The 14529-nt window shown below is 41.6% G+C and overlaps 1 protein-coding gene across 2 annotated transcripts in view; it reads left to right on the top strand.

Annotated features, from left to right (window-relative positions):
- SLC9A7 (solute carrier family 9 member A7) overlaps positions 1 to 13998 on the top strand; it is a 106511-nt gene extending 92513 nt beyond the window's left edge. For both annotated transcript variants that reach the window (XM_084870581.1, XM_084870580.1), the window contains 3 exons: positions 2551 to 2633; positions 5193 to 5298; positions 8239 to 13998. In XM_084870581.1, the coding sequence (XP_084726707.1) occupies positions 2551 to 2633; positions 5193 to 5298; positions 8239 to 8490 (441 nt within the window). In that variant the 3' untranslated portion in view covers positions 8491 to 13998. The remainder of the gene's footprint in view (positions 1 to 2550; positions 2634 to 5192; positions 5299 to 8238) is intronic.
- Positions 13999 to 14529: the final 531 nt, after the last annotated feature.

Genomic DNA, 14529 nt, shown 5'->3' with positions numbered 1-14529 from the left:
ATGGGGTGTGAACCCCCCTGATGGGAATGCAGGTTTTGAGGAGGGGTGTGGTGACAGAACAAGTTTCTGCTTTTCCTGTGAGTAACACTTGAATGGATATTCAAGAGTTTGCAAGTGCTGCTGGGAAGGAGGCCTTGCCCATTGGATCTCTGCTCAGATCCAACAGGAAGGACTCCGGTGGCTGGTCTGTGATAAGTCATGTTGTGAAGCAGTTCTTTGTCTTCTGGGTCAACTTTTAAAACTAGTCCTGATTTCCCCAAAGCCTCTGTGTGGATTTATCTAAGCTCTTCCTCTACCTAATCATGCTTTTGGCACCATCTCTTGGAATAAGAAGTTGTTTAACAGCCCTGTTACCATGTTGCCCTTTTAGATTTGCCCTGTATTTGCTCCATGTGACTCTTCAGGGCTATCTTTTAGTTTCTTACATTTCTGAGATCACTTGGTCTTATTTGTGGGCTGCAGGCATATTTCTTTGTACCCTGAGAAGATCTTTTTGTTAGTTTGCTTTAAAAAATAAGCATTTCCTCTGCTTTACTCATTTTCATCGTCCCTCTTGGGGCTTATATAAGTCTCCTTAGCTTCCTTGATATGAGATGGCAAGAACTTAAGTGTCCCCAGTGACGACAATGCATTGTGGTTTTGCACAGAAGAGGATGAGAGTAGGAGGTTGCCATTTTTATTATTGTTTTAAAGAAGGGGCAGATGAAACTGGTTTTAGGGAACTTGTCTTGTGCCTGATAGTTAGAGCAGGGGTGGGGAACATCTTTCCTACCAAGAGCCATCTGGATATTTTTAACATCATTCTCGAGCCATACAAAATTATCAACTTAAAAATTAGCCTGCTTTATTTGGTCAAATATGTAATTAACTCACCCTTAATGCCTTGACAGTGTCAGACCAAATGATTTCATGGGCCTCATTTGGTCCTCGGGCTAGATGTCCCCCACCCCTGGTTTAGAGTATCTTTCCTGATGATTTTATCATCTTTTTCATTTTTCTTCCGTAAGATTCTACAGGCACTTGGAACTGAGAACTTAGACCGTTTATTTTTTCCATAAATATATTTGCTTTCCAGAATGTTCATCTACCACTTTTCCACTCAGTTGTGTGGCATTCTAAACTTTCTCTAGAGTTGTCATTGGGCTAGTGATTCGTTACCTGAATGAATGATTGTTATTCAAGTGGAGATATTTCTGTACCCTTTCCCCCCCCACACCAGTTATAAAAATGTGAAATAAAGTTAATCTCTGTAATCTCTCATTTTGATTTCCTTATCCACAGTAGGACCCATTTAACTAAGTTGTTTTCATACAGGGTGGGGCAAAAGCAGGTTTACAGTTGTTCCTATGCAAAATAATAGAATAATTAATAAATAATAATACAAGAATAAACTGTTTTGCATAGGAACAACTGTAAACCTACTTTTGCCCCACCCTGTATTTGCCATTAAACATTCCTCAAATACCATGGGGACTTCATTTTTAAAAATAATCTTCACCATTGGAAACTTTAGGAATTTAAGTAGTGCATACTAACGTCCCTCCCTCTACTTGCCTGTGTGCTTAGCTTCTCAGAGGTCTCTAAGGAGTCCTATAATATGTATTTCTATGACAGGTGGAATTTACACCCACTGTGACTTAGAGCTACTTGTAATTGTGGCTCCACTTTTATTTGCTTATTGCTGATTGTCTCCCAGTTTCCTCTCCATATAACAACAGTCAATGGGGTGAAGATAAAAATGGCTGTCTGTACTCTCAGAGCTTGTCATCCAACCATCTAGTACCCACCACTGTCCTCAAAGTGATGTAGTTAGTCCACTTTTAGTAGTAATTGTGCTGCTCATAATACCTGCACAAAACAGATTTTTAAAACCAGAATTGAATGTTTGATTTGCTAGTTATTTTGAAAAGCAAATGATGGAGATGTGTTGAGTTGAAAAGGCATGAAAGGAGTAGTAAAGGAACTTACTACTTGAGGGTAGATAAAAGAACAGAGATGCTAGTTCTGGCTCTATTCCCGCTATGCCCACCTTCCTAAAGCTGGTAGAACAAGTGCCTGCACCACCTGGAACACAGAGCATGGGCCTGAGTCAGGACCACCAAGAGCTAGTTTGTCAGGAAACTCGGCCAAGCACAGTTTTCCCAGACCAGCTTTGGGAGACCTGGAAAGTTGGTTTTACAGAAGCTTTCTTTAATATTCTCTATAAATCAATTTTGGCCTGTTAGGATCTAGACTACTTAAGGGTAATTAATCTTCTGAAAGACACTTCAAGGAAAATCACAATCAGAATACCAGAAAAAATTTTGTATTACTTTGAGTTGATCTACCCACAGACATAAGCCAGTTGTTTCATTTGGGGGGTTGATTTGCCTACCTTTGGAATTGTTCAATTAAAAAAAATTACTTCTCAATATAACTTTGATGCTTTGGTGATACAGGATGTATGATTCTGAGCTCAAAATAACTAAAACTTACGGTTAAAATAAAGCTTTTCCTCCTTTTTTCAATCCATTTGTACAACTAAGCATCTCTCTTATTGTTTTTTCCTAGGATGGTCCAGATTCTGCTGGAGGAAACCGGACAAAGCAGGAGAGTGCATGGCTGTTCAGGCTGTGGTACAGCTTTGACCACAAGTATCCTTTGAAGTAGTTTCCCTGAAACATTGGCAATGAAATCGTCCTGTTGAGTTGCCAGTAAATGACTTCTGATAAGTAAGGAAGGATGTGTGCTTGCTACAGTGAGGTCAGTTCTCTCTTGGGACTCATGCGCTGATCATTCAACGACAGGTGGTCCTGGTGAGCATCTCTTTGGGCAAGAGATTTAGCCGACCCATAGCCTGGTAGACTCATGTGGTTCTTCAGAGCTTTGTATACCAGAGGAATGTGGCTTTGTAGGTGAATTGGTGTGGTCAGGAAGTAAAGTGAAGCATATTATTCACTGGGCTTAGAGTTTTGCTAATTAAGTATTATAAAAATAACTTTGCTACTCGTGACTTGCATTTTCGCTATTTTTTTATTTTTTAAATTTATTGTTGAAAGTACTACCCATGTCCCCGTTTTTTTGTTATTTTCCCCTATTGACCCCCTCCTCCCTGCATTCACCCCTCCCAAGTTCTTGCCACACTATTGTCTGTGTCCTTGGGTTATGCATATAAGTTTCCCAGTTAATCTCTCCCTCCCACAGCCATCCCCACTTTTCCTCTTAGATTCTTCAGTCTGTTCATGGTTCTGTGACTCTGGATCTATTTTGTTCATCTGTTTATTTTGTTCATTAGATTCCACATACAAGTGAGATTGTGTGATACATTTTCACTTTTAAATAGACTCTTTTGATGAACAAAAGGTCTTTGTCCAATTCATTGATCTTTTCTGTTCTGGTCAGTACGCTTTGTGTCCTGTTTTAGAAATCTCTGTCTATCTCAAAGTCGTGAAGCTAATTTCCTATGTTATCTTTTAGAAGCTTGATTTATTTTCTTCTGTGCATCTTTTTTTTTTTTTCAGTGACAGATATGGGAAATGAAAAAGCATACAGATCATTTGAAACGTGCCAGATGAGGTTATCCTTTTTCAGAGATAATCTAATTCACATTGGGTCTAGGTTAGGGGCATTAGTAATTCCAGATCACTTTAGTTCAATCAGAAATAAAGGTGATTTGAGCTGGGCTGCCATTCCTGTGAAGGTTAGTCTGTTTTCTGTTTACCCTTTGTTCTGGGTTATAACCTAGAGCCTAGGATGTTTTGGAGTCTTCCTCAGAAGGCTCTGGACACCAGTTTTTGTCAGATTCACTGTTTTCTTTCAGTCTGCCAGATGCTTTGCTCAGCTGCTGAGGTGCTTTAGGGAAAGCGTGGCTCGCCAAGCGCCTAGGCTTCCCACTTGGGTGTCCTCCAGATTCTGGCTCTCTTCACTGCCCTGGTAGCTTTGTGATTTCATTAAGCAGAAGATTTTGTTGTGTTTTATGACCAGCTTTTCTAGTCATTCTTAGTGGAAAGGATGGTTGAAATTATTGTTTATGATTGTTTGCTATTAACTGAAATAGAATCCCCAGAGGTTTCTTAAAGCCATATGGACCTGTCCACATTGTAATCCAGAAGGCATGTGACTCACGGGGCTTCTAAAGGATGTAGAGAAAATTGGAGGGAGTCCAATTTTGTCACAGGAGAGTGACAAAATACTAAAGTGATAAGAAATTGATTCTTGTCAGCACATAGTACTCCACTTTCAACAATGGATAGATTATCCAGGTGGAAAATCAATAAGGAAACATTGGACTTGAACTACATTTTAGATCAAGTGAACCTAACAGACATGCACAGAACATTGCATCTAACAGCAGCAACATGTATATTCTTCTCAAGTGCACATGGAACATTCTCCAGGATAGATCTGGGTGTTTGATCACAAAACAAGTCTTAGAAAATGTATGAAGATTGAAATTAAAGCAAGTATCTTTCCCAACCACAATGGTATGAAAATAGAAATCAATAACAGCAGGAAGACTGGAAAACTTTCCCAACATTTATACATCCAACAACACACGCCTGAACAACCAACCAATGGGTGCACATTAAACAATACAGTCCTCAATAACCAATGGGTCAATGAAGAAATCGGAAGGGAAATAAAAATATATCTTGAGACAAATGAAAATGGAAACACAACATAACAAAACTTATGTGGTTTAGCAAAAGCAGTTTTAAGAAGAGATAAAAAGTTTATAGTGTTAAATACAGACATTAAAAAGAAAGATCTTGCCCAGCCAGTGTGGCTCAGTGAGTGAGTGTCCACCTATGAATCAGGAAGTCATGCCCGAATTGCAGGCTGGATCCCCAGTGTGGGGTGTGCAGGAGGCAGGGGATGAGTAATACTCTCTCATCATTGATGTTTCTGTCTCTCTCTCCCTTCCTCTCTGAAATCAGTAAAGGTATATTTTAAAAAGAGATCTTACCTTGGCCAGTGTGGAGAGTCTTGCCTTCAGTTTGTAAAACAAACAAACAAACAAAAATGCAACATCTGTGAGGTGCAATAAAGAGAAACACAATAAGAAATGGCTACATTTTCTGTATTGTACTGGGAAAATGGGGAAAGAGACATTTTCTGGGTAGAATGTCAGATGATTTACTTGTTGGGATTGCTAAACACATTTTTTGGGGGGTGTTCTTGCAGACGTTGTTTCCTTAATTCTCTTTTTAAAGTTACTTGAAGCCCATCCTCACACACAGTGGCCCCCCATTAACCACCACCCTCCCAGCCTGGTGTGGCCTGCTCGCTCGATGTCTGACCAGTCCCCAGGTGTATGACGTAAGTACAGCATGTCAGGGCTGCATTTCTATGCAGCCTCCAAATTCACAGAATGTGCTTCTCCAGGAAGGTGATCGATGACAAATGACCAGCTGACATCCGCTTCATACATTGTGCACAGCAACAAGGAAACCTTGTACCCGGGTTATGGGACTCCCAAACACCAGCAGCTATGGCATAGTAGGAAGATTTCTCTCTCCCTCTGAGGCTGCAAACTTTCAAAGAATGAAAAGGAATCTCCCCCTGAAATCTGGGTGCTAAGAGCCCTAGAAGAGGTATCTTGACAGAAATGAACAAAAACAATATTCAGCCCATGCATTAATGGGAGAAATGGAATGTATTCAAACAGGGAACATGATGTCATCTGTTGTTAATAAAACTTTCACCGGGCAGACATAGTTTCAGGACTTTCTAAATAGCGATGGAGAGGAGGAGATGGGGCGAGTTTGGAGCGAGTTTTAGAATTTCCCTCTGCCTGACGAGAGGACTCTTATTTGAGTATACATTTGCATCCTACCTAATTCCAGTGAGGATTTGAGGCAGCAAGCAAGAGGGATTGCATGCTTGCCTGTTAAAAAAGCTGCAGCATTGGTTAAATGGAGTCACATTGTGGAGTTTGGAAAAGTCGACATCATTGAGAAACAATGCAGAAAGCATGGATGGGTTTGTCACCAGTAAGGGCACAGAGATGGGCTGGAACCAGAGAAGTGAGGTCCTCCCTAGACCAGCGCACTTAACAGGCATTCCTCTAGTACCTACTAAGTTAAGTACCTTGAGGAAGGGTGCCGACAAGAGGAGAAGGAGGTCACTGCCCTTTGGTGATGCACCCAGATGGGGAGCCCAGGCATGGACACAGGAGAATCTGTGGGCAACATGACTGAGCGTGGACCATGGACAGTTAGGGCAGGTTTCAGGTCCTGCACTGAGGACACCCTGCTGTGTAGAGGACAGGATGTAGGACTTCAGATATGCTCTGGAGGGTAGATAGGAAAAAGCAGAGAAAGAGCAGTTTTCAAACTGTGTTTGCTATTCCAGAAGGAAGTCCAGACATAGCTGGTTTGGCTCAGCGGATAGAGGGTCAGCCTGCAGATTGAAGGGTCCTGGGTTTGATTCCAGTCAAGGGCACATGCCTGGGTTACAGGCTCAATCCCCAGCCCTGGCCAGGGTGTGTGCAGGAGGCAACTAATTGATGTGTCTCTCACATCATGTTTCTCTCTCTATCTCTCCCTCTCCCTTCCACTCTCTCTAAACAATAAATGGAAAAATATCCTTAGGTGAGGATAACAAACCAAAACAGAAACGGAAGTCCACAGTGTTTGACAGCCATGAAATAGGGGAGTGGGGGAGCACAGTACCCTTGTTTTGCTTGTTGAACCCCTTGGAGAATGAAAGGTTGTCTGACCTCACACTGCTTCCTGAGACTCTCTCCCTGCCATCTTTTAGTTTCAAGTGGCTACCACTTGGCTTATGCCTGCCTTGCTCAGCCTAGTCTGTTTTGCTATAACTGCTGCTTATTATGAGATGCTGTGCCAATCCTCTTCCCAATGGAGTCACTTTCCATATCCTTTAGGTGGGCAGAACCAGTCTGGAGGTAGCATAAGTCCAAACCTGCTTCCTACCAGCTGGACAACCTTGGGCAAATTTCATAGGTTCTTTTAGCTCAGATTTTCTGCTCTGTGACATGTGCTTGCACCCTTCACAGGAGAGGGGTAAGGACCAAATGAGAGCTTCTGTGACATTCCTGGCGGGCATATAACAGACCAAGCATGCCAAACTCAAAGGCTAACACGGGCCAAATAAACAAGGTTTAAGTTTCTGTGAGCCACAAAAAACCAAAAGCTTCGATTTTCATAGAAATGTGGGTTTATTTTGATAGAGACATGCTGAATACAAAAGGCTGAAATAAATGAGTCATCATTAAAGTAATAAAACATTTTAATAAAGATTAATATTTTTCTTGAACATTCTTATCAGACACTGAATAGCTGCACATATGAATAAGTGTAACACAAATAAACCTATTTTCTTCTTCAAATTGAAATATTTCCTGTTGCACACACCAAACAAGTCAGTACAAGACTAATGACATGGCAATGGGCTGCTAAAATATTCCCTGCTGGTAGTATTAGTGGAAAGAAATGGTGTGCCTATGCATAAGGCCCATAAGGGAAATGAATGCAAGATGATGATAGTAATCAGTCATTAGCAAATGTTGTAGTTCATTATTAACAATTATGTACAATAGGATATTGTAAAAATTAAGTTCCAAAATTTTTACTAAACTGTTCCTTACATACCATTATATTGGCTGGGCCGCAAAAATATTTGTTATGGGCCACATGTGGCCCATGGGCTCTGAGTTTGACATGCTTGTATTAGACGATCAAGAAAATATACTTCTCTCTGTATGATTTGCTTCATCTATATGAGGGCTTCCCATCAGGGATTTTGTGTGGCGACAGGAAGGAAATCCTAATAATGGGTTGCTTCTTCCCGCTATGCTGACCAGGGTAAAGAGCAGCTCAAATGTAAACTCGGTGTGTTTGGAATGGTTTGTGTAGGGCAGGAGGTCCTTTCCCAGAGGGGAGAGGACCTGAAACCTATTTGCAGGTCTTCCCAGCGACCTTAGCCCTTCCTTTCTTTGTGGGCTGGGAAGCTGAAAATCCAGGTTGGTTTCCTTTCCTTCCGTTTTGTCACAGGCTGCCAGGCATTTAAAATCACAGCTGCCTTTTGCTATTCCAAGTCCTAATTCAGGCAACTGTGCTATACATTGAATAGCATTCTACAGCTTAACATCCAGTTATCATGCTGGAGGCTCGATGCAGGCCAGTTTCATGATCCCCAGTTTCAGATGAGGAGTTGAAGTTGGGATTGGATGGAGGAGCTCTGGAAGATTCCAGTCTTCATTTTGTTGTTATTGATATTTGTTGCCCTTTTCAGAACCAAGAGCCACTGAGAGAGGAAGACTCTGATTTCATCCTGACTGAGGGTGACCTCACCTTAACCTATGGGGACAGCACAGTGACTGCCAACGGCTCCTCCGGCTCCCACACAGCCTCCATGAGCCTGGAGGGCAGTCGGAAAACAAAGAGCAGCTCTGAGGAGGTGCTGGAACGAGACCTGGGAATGGGAGACCAGAAGGTTTCCAGCCGGGGCACCCGCCTAGTGTTCCCCCTGGAGGATAATGCATGACTTTCCCCCCAAACCGTGACACGATGGGTAGACCCACCGGCGGTGTGGGGCAGGCTGCATGCTCCCGTGTTGATTGAGGTGGGACAGTGACTGAATGGAACTAACGCTTCTATCTTATTGAGGTCTGAAGATACCTTAACATTTAAAATTTAACCCAAGATACAGATGGTGGGGCTCAAGGCAAATGCAGATCTATTCCCACTTTTTCACATAGTAGTGCACTGTTCAGAGTTAAACAAACAAAAACAATCGCATGCTTTACAGGTCTCTACTTCATTCACCTGCGGTACCTGAACAAGGTGTAGTGGGTGCTGGGACCTCTCCCAGGAGAAGCTTCATATCCATACACAGCAGTGCGAGTCCAGCTGGATGTAGGACTATCAAGTGAAGGGAGAACAGGCTAGAAGAGAGATCGTGAAGGAAGGCCAGTGAGATTGGACCTCCAAGGATGAGGGGAAGCTGGTGTCCAATGGGACAGAAAGCATGAAAAAGCAATTTGAGTGGAGGCTCCAGCAACCAGGGCTGTGTGACAGCAGTCTCATCTCTGGACTCCTGAATTCTTTTGCTACCTGTATTTTCTCTAGACTGAAGATTGGAAAATATATACATCAACATTTCAACATGGGGGAAAGAATTATAATTCCTTCTCTGGAAATCTCCATAAAGAAGAAGTTACTGGAATGTTTCAAACCAAAGGCAAAATAGTGTTAAAGTGCTGTGTTTTTGTTTTGTTTTGTTTCTGTTTTTTTTTTTTTTTCATTAATGTGAAGGCAGGAGAAACTGTTGATTACATCACTGTAAATACGTCTATTCTTGATGGCTGCCATATGAGCTGACTGTCTGAAAAATGATGAACAAGACTGAGATATCTACTGTGGGTTTGGAAATAACACCAAAATGTGTGGAGTGCTTTGAACTGGGGTTGAGAAGGCAGTAACAACCCTCAGAGGCAATATGCTAGTATTCATAGGGAAGAAATCTCACTGTGAAAAAAAAAATCACTGCAAAAGAAACATAAGATTGTATTCTAAAGACTTAGAATTCCAAACTTCAAGCTACGGAATGAATGAGATTTTGGTGGTTACCTGAAGACTCGGAGGAGAGACAGTGGAATGTTAAGCTTTATTTCTGCAGGGGAAGGTTCCTGTCCACCATCAGATTAAGAATCTAGATGTCTTGGCACTGAGTGTCATGTAGAGAAAGGTTATTTTCTTGGTATCTGGGGAGGTTTGCACCAGCTTCCTGTGTGAGTGTGGTCTGAGATTTAGATTTCTACTTTGGGTTCTTTTGTGGGTGAGCTGTTCTACCTGCCCACACCTGTCGTAAGTGAAATGCTGAGGAGAACTCTTGGAAACCATGTTTGAGATTCTCCCTGTGCTCTGTGCTTCAGAGCTATTATTTTCAAAAACCCAATTTCTAAAAAGAATGCTTTCATTTAATGTGGCCATTTCCCTTATAATATAGCGGCTCAATCTAGTGCATCCATCATGAAATCAGCCACTTGAACCTTCTTAACTCGCATTTTTAATGGTTAATTTTTAAATAAGACATTGTTTCACCCTCTTTTTCAATTGATAATTTGTGCAAACCAAGAAAAATTTATTAGTTTGAGCCATATGAAATTGCTGGCATTCCACCATTTTTTAAAAGAAACAAAAACGACAATTTCATATGGTTCAATATATGAGAATTGGGTGATTTTTATTCCCCTTTCCTTTCTATCTACACTAAAACCCATTTTGATTTGATGGTCATTCCCCATAAGTTTGGGGGGGGGGGGAAAGCTAAACGTGTTTTCCTCATGCTTCCACTATGCTGGGAAGTAAAAAAGTAGGGTGCAGAGAAACTAACCCAAGGCTGACTATTTGCATAAACCAGATAGAAACTGCTGAGTAATGGTACATCCAACTAGGCAAAATTCTTCTGAGAGGATAATCCCAAGTCATTTTATAAGCATATTTGTTCTGGGGGTGGGGAGTGGGGTTTACAGTTCAGCAAAGTCAGTTGTTCTAGGCCAGAGGTTCTCCACCCTGGCTGCACATTAGGATGATCTGGCCCATGTATTCAAATCCTATATAATAAAAGGCTAATATGCAAATTGACCCAAGAGTGGAATGACTGGTTGCTCTGATGCGCACTGACCACCAGGGGCAGATGCTCAATGCAGGAGCTCCTGTTGGTCATTGCACTCCCACAGGGGGAGCATCACTCAGCCAGAAGCTGGGCTCAGGGCTGGTGAGCGCAGCGGTGGTGGCGGGAGCTTTTCTCACCTCCAGGGCAGCACTAAGAACGCCTTGGGGGATGTCTGCCTGCCAGCTTAGGCCCACTCCCCTAAGTTCTATTACACTTAAACCAGCAGGGAGACATCCCCCGAGGTTTTCCAGACTGCGAGAGGGTGCAGGCTGGGCTGAGGGACCCCCCGCCAGTGCACGAATGTCATGCATTGGACCTCTAGTGTCAACATAGAGGCCCACCCTCAGAGATCCAGATTCAGTAGGTTTAGAGTGGGGCCAGGCTTCTGTGCTATGTTTAGATCCTCGGGGATTCTAATCTGCAGCTCAGGTGGAGAGCTGTTAGTCTAGAACTTGCAGTAGACCCAACCTTAAAGGATGACCTAGAAAATTCAGTTTTTAAAAAAATTGCTGGTCATGTGGAACAAACTGAATGTTGATCAATAATGCAAGCTGTGAGTGAGTTTTGTGCTAATAATGTTTGTAGAACTCAAAAACATATTCCATAAATACAACTAAAATAAAAAAAAGGTCATATTAGAAAACCTTAAAGCATGAAAGGGGGAGAAGGATGGCTTGAGTGTATATATTGAAGAGGTTAAAACTTGTCATCTTTGCTCTGATTTGTGGAAAAAAGGGGGGTTTGTCTTAACTGAGCTGCTGACTAATCAAATGTGAAGGTTTCCAAGAAGCTGTCTTTTCCATTTAACCTGGGATTAATTTAATAGTCCCCTTTGCAGTCAAGTGAACGTTCTTTCTCTTCACACTTCACTTGTCTCCATGCCTGAATCCACACCGGACTCCTTAAAATTAGGGGGAGGGCTGCTTACTGCCAGAGGACAGGCCCCTTATTAAGTGGAAGGTTGTGATCACTTTGCTGTCATGCGGTGGTGGTGTTGGGAGCTGGTAATTAAGGAGATGCAAGTGTATAGATAGCACTGACAGAGGGAAGTTATAAATTCCTGACATTCCTTTTAATATTCTTTTCCTAGAGGGGACATTTGGGATTTAAATAAGTCTGCATTTCTTCCTAGGAAGCAAGTATAGGAAAGGCAAATATAATTAAATGGACACTGACCATCAAGGATACTTATTGGGCTGACCGGACAAATAAGCATTGATGCCTTGCAGCCAAAAACCACAGTGCGACATCAAATATTTCATCCACCAAATAGCAAGAGCTCTTTGGGCTGTGATCCCTAGACCTGAAAATGCCCTCTGTGGTTTGGTTGAAAAAAGCAAATTTTAGAAAACACCAAAAATGTTATCATCACTATCCATGAATATTTCAGACAAGAGCCAATAGGTGATGTTCCTTCTAAAATAGAGGTCTGTTTCACGTCCTTCCTTCACCCCTCATCATAGCCCTTCCTTTTTCTGTCCATAGTAGAAGTTAATGTAATCATGTTGGGTATCTGATGTGAACAGTGACTCTTAAATGTAGAAACACCACTGATATACTTAAGAGATGGGTGCCAGGGCAATTGAGCCACTCATCAGAGGGGCATCATCTGCTTGGAAACCTACATGGTACCCATTGTGACTTCCAAGGGATGTATCAGAAAACTGATTTTTACAATCTGTTGTCAAGTGTACTCTGGAATGAGGGTTGCTGATTCAATGAACAACTTCTTATTCCACTTCAGGAATAGGGAACTTGACAAGTGTCAGGCCTGCCTTTGATGTTGATTCTGCAGATGTGTTAGTGCTGTCGGAGCTAATGTGTCAGAAATTTTAGACTGGTGTCATTGAGTTCTGATTTCTTCTGTTGTTTTCTAAGTAGGCCTCTGGCTTGCCAGTGTCATTTGCTATGTCCTCACACAGCGAGTTGAAGAACCCAGTGGGCAAGACTTAGAATTTAGAAACGACCCATCCGAATGCTGCCGTCACCACTTTGATACCTGAAAAGACCTCCCCGCTTCCTAAAACCTAATAAGAACAATATACAGAGAAACACCCTAGAAATCAACATGAGTATCTGACTAGGAAAAGCAAGTAGGATTTTTTGACAATCCTTTCAAAGCAAGATTTAGAAGCAAACCATTATTTTCCAGTTTCAATTTTCGTAAGTAGTTTTAAAAAAATGAACAAACACATCCTGTCTTGTCACCCAGTGCTAGGAGACATTGTAAAGAGCAAAACCAAAGTTTTTGATGTAAACTTTATTTTTGTAAGCAGGGTATATGATAACCATGGTCCACTTGGAACACATAGGCACCGGTTTTCTGCTACTTGACCTTGGAAGATGAGAAGGAAGGTCTTCCTCTTCCGCTGCCGCCTTTTGAAAAGGTCTGAAATAGATATGAGAGCACGCGGGAGAGGCCATCCTTTTATTCTGATGGCCACCTCTTAAAAAGGGTTAACAGGATGTCAGAGTCACCTCAATTCTTGGCCAATGGGGAATGATTTGGGCCTGTGTATGTTGGAGGAGCTCAGAAGAAAAAGGACATGTACATAGCTTGAGTAACTCTACATTTCTGTCAAAAGCACTTAAGAACAGTTAAGATCCAGTGTTACTGGGTGACCATCTAACTGCATGGACATTTGGGGGTTGGCTTTTGTTGTGATTATTCCAGCGGTGGGCTTTGGAGGAGCAGAAGAATTGTTTTCAGTTGTGTGGGTATTGAGTCAGTCTACGGATTTGGAATGTATCTCTGCACTCACTTATTCAAAGTATGGTTTCATAGTAGGGTCACCTACTCCTAGGTTGTCTTTTTCTTTTTTCTGTAAACATACATCTGGTCTTTTTACTTAGACGTTTTTGTTCGTTGAACTTATTAAATGGAAAGGCCACCAATATTCATTTAAGAGCTGCAAAGCAATTTTTTAAATAGAATAGAATGAATGTGACCTGGATGATGTGACCTAGAGAACTTTTTATAGAAAGCTTAAATACTGTAGCTGGGGAGAATTTTGTCTTCTATTTCCATTCAACTGTGGCAAACTGGTGGTTTTATAACATTAACATTCTAGTGTGTTATATAAACATGTTATACAAAATAACATTAAACTATGTTTAACTGTGAAAAAGTGAAGACTTGGAGTTATCAGCAACCTTTATGTGCAATAAAGAAAACTGAAGTTAGACCCCAAAGTGCTGTCTTTCCGTAGCATCCTACTTAATGTTTGCCTTTGTGTATATGTTTAGATTGATATTGTAAAGCTAGTCGCGTTTTCCTGCTTTTGCTGATATTTAACACATTTTTCTCAAAGCTTTTTCTGTAATTTTTTTTTTTTTACAAAACTCAAAATAAAAAGATTAACTGGCTGAACTGATCTTATTTTGTATTTTTAAAGTATTGTCTGTTAGTAGAAGGTGTAGTATGATCCCATTCTTTGTTTCTTTTCTTCACTGAGAGGTTCTTTTCTAAGTGGAAGCGATTCCTCTCCAGCTTCACTTAGACCAGGTGTTGACAAATTACAGCCGGCACCTGGATCCAGACTGGTCCATTGCCTGTTTTGTAAATAAAGTTTTATTGGCATACACTATGCTCATTCATTTGCATATTGTCTGTGACTGCTTTCATGCAGAACTGAGAAGTTATGGCAGAAGTGAGCAACTATCCTATGTAATAAAGATGTAATATGCAAATGGTCGTTACACCATGAAGCGTAACAACCGGATCACAGATCAGCAGGAGGGTGGGGCTGTGAGCTACTGGCTACAGGCGGGCGGGGCAGCAAGCTACGAGGGGGTTAGGGGGGAGCTACTGGCACACAGATTCATGTGCAGGGCTACTAGTTTGCTTACAAAGCAGGAACTATTTACTTTGGCTCTTATAGAAAATGTTTTTGCCAACCCCTGACT

This window comes from Pipistrellus hanaki, assembly GCF_964339955.1.
Source record: "Pipistrellus hanaki genome assembly, chromosome: X".
NCBI classification, from domain to species: Eukaryota; Metazoa; Chordata; class Mammalia; order Chiroptera; family Vespertilionidae; genus Pipistrellus; species Pipistrellus hanaki.
This window is presented reverse-complemented; position numbering and strand designations above follow the sequence as displayed.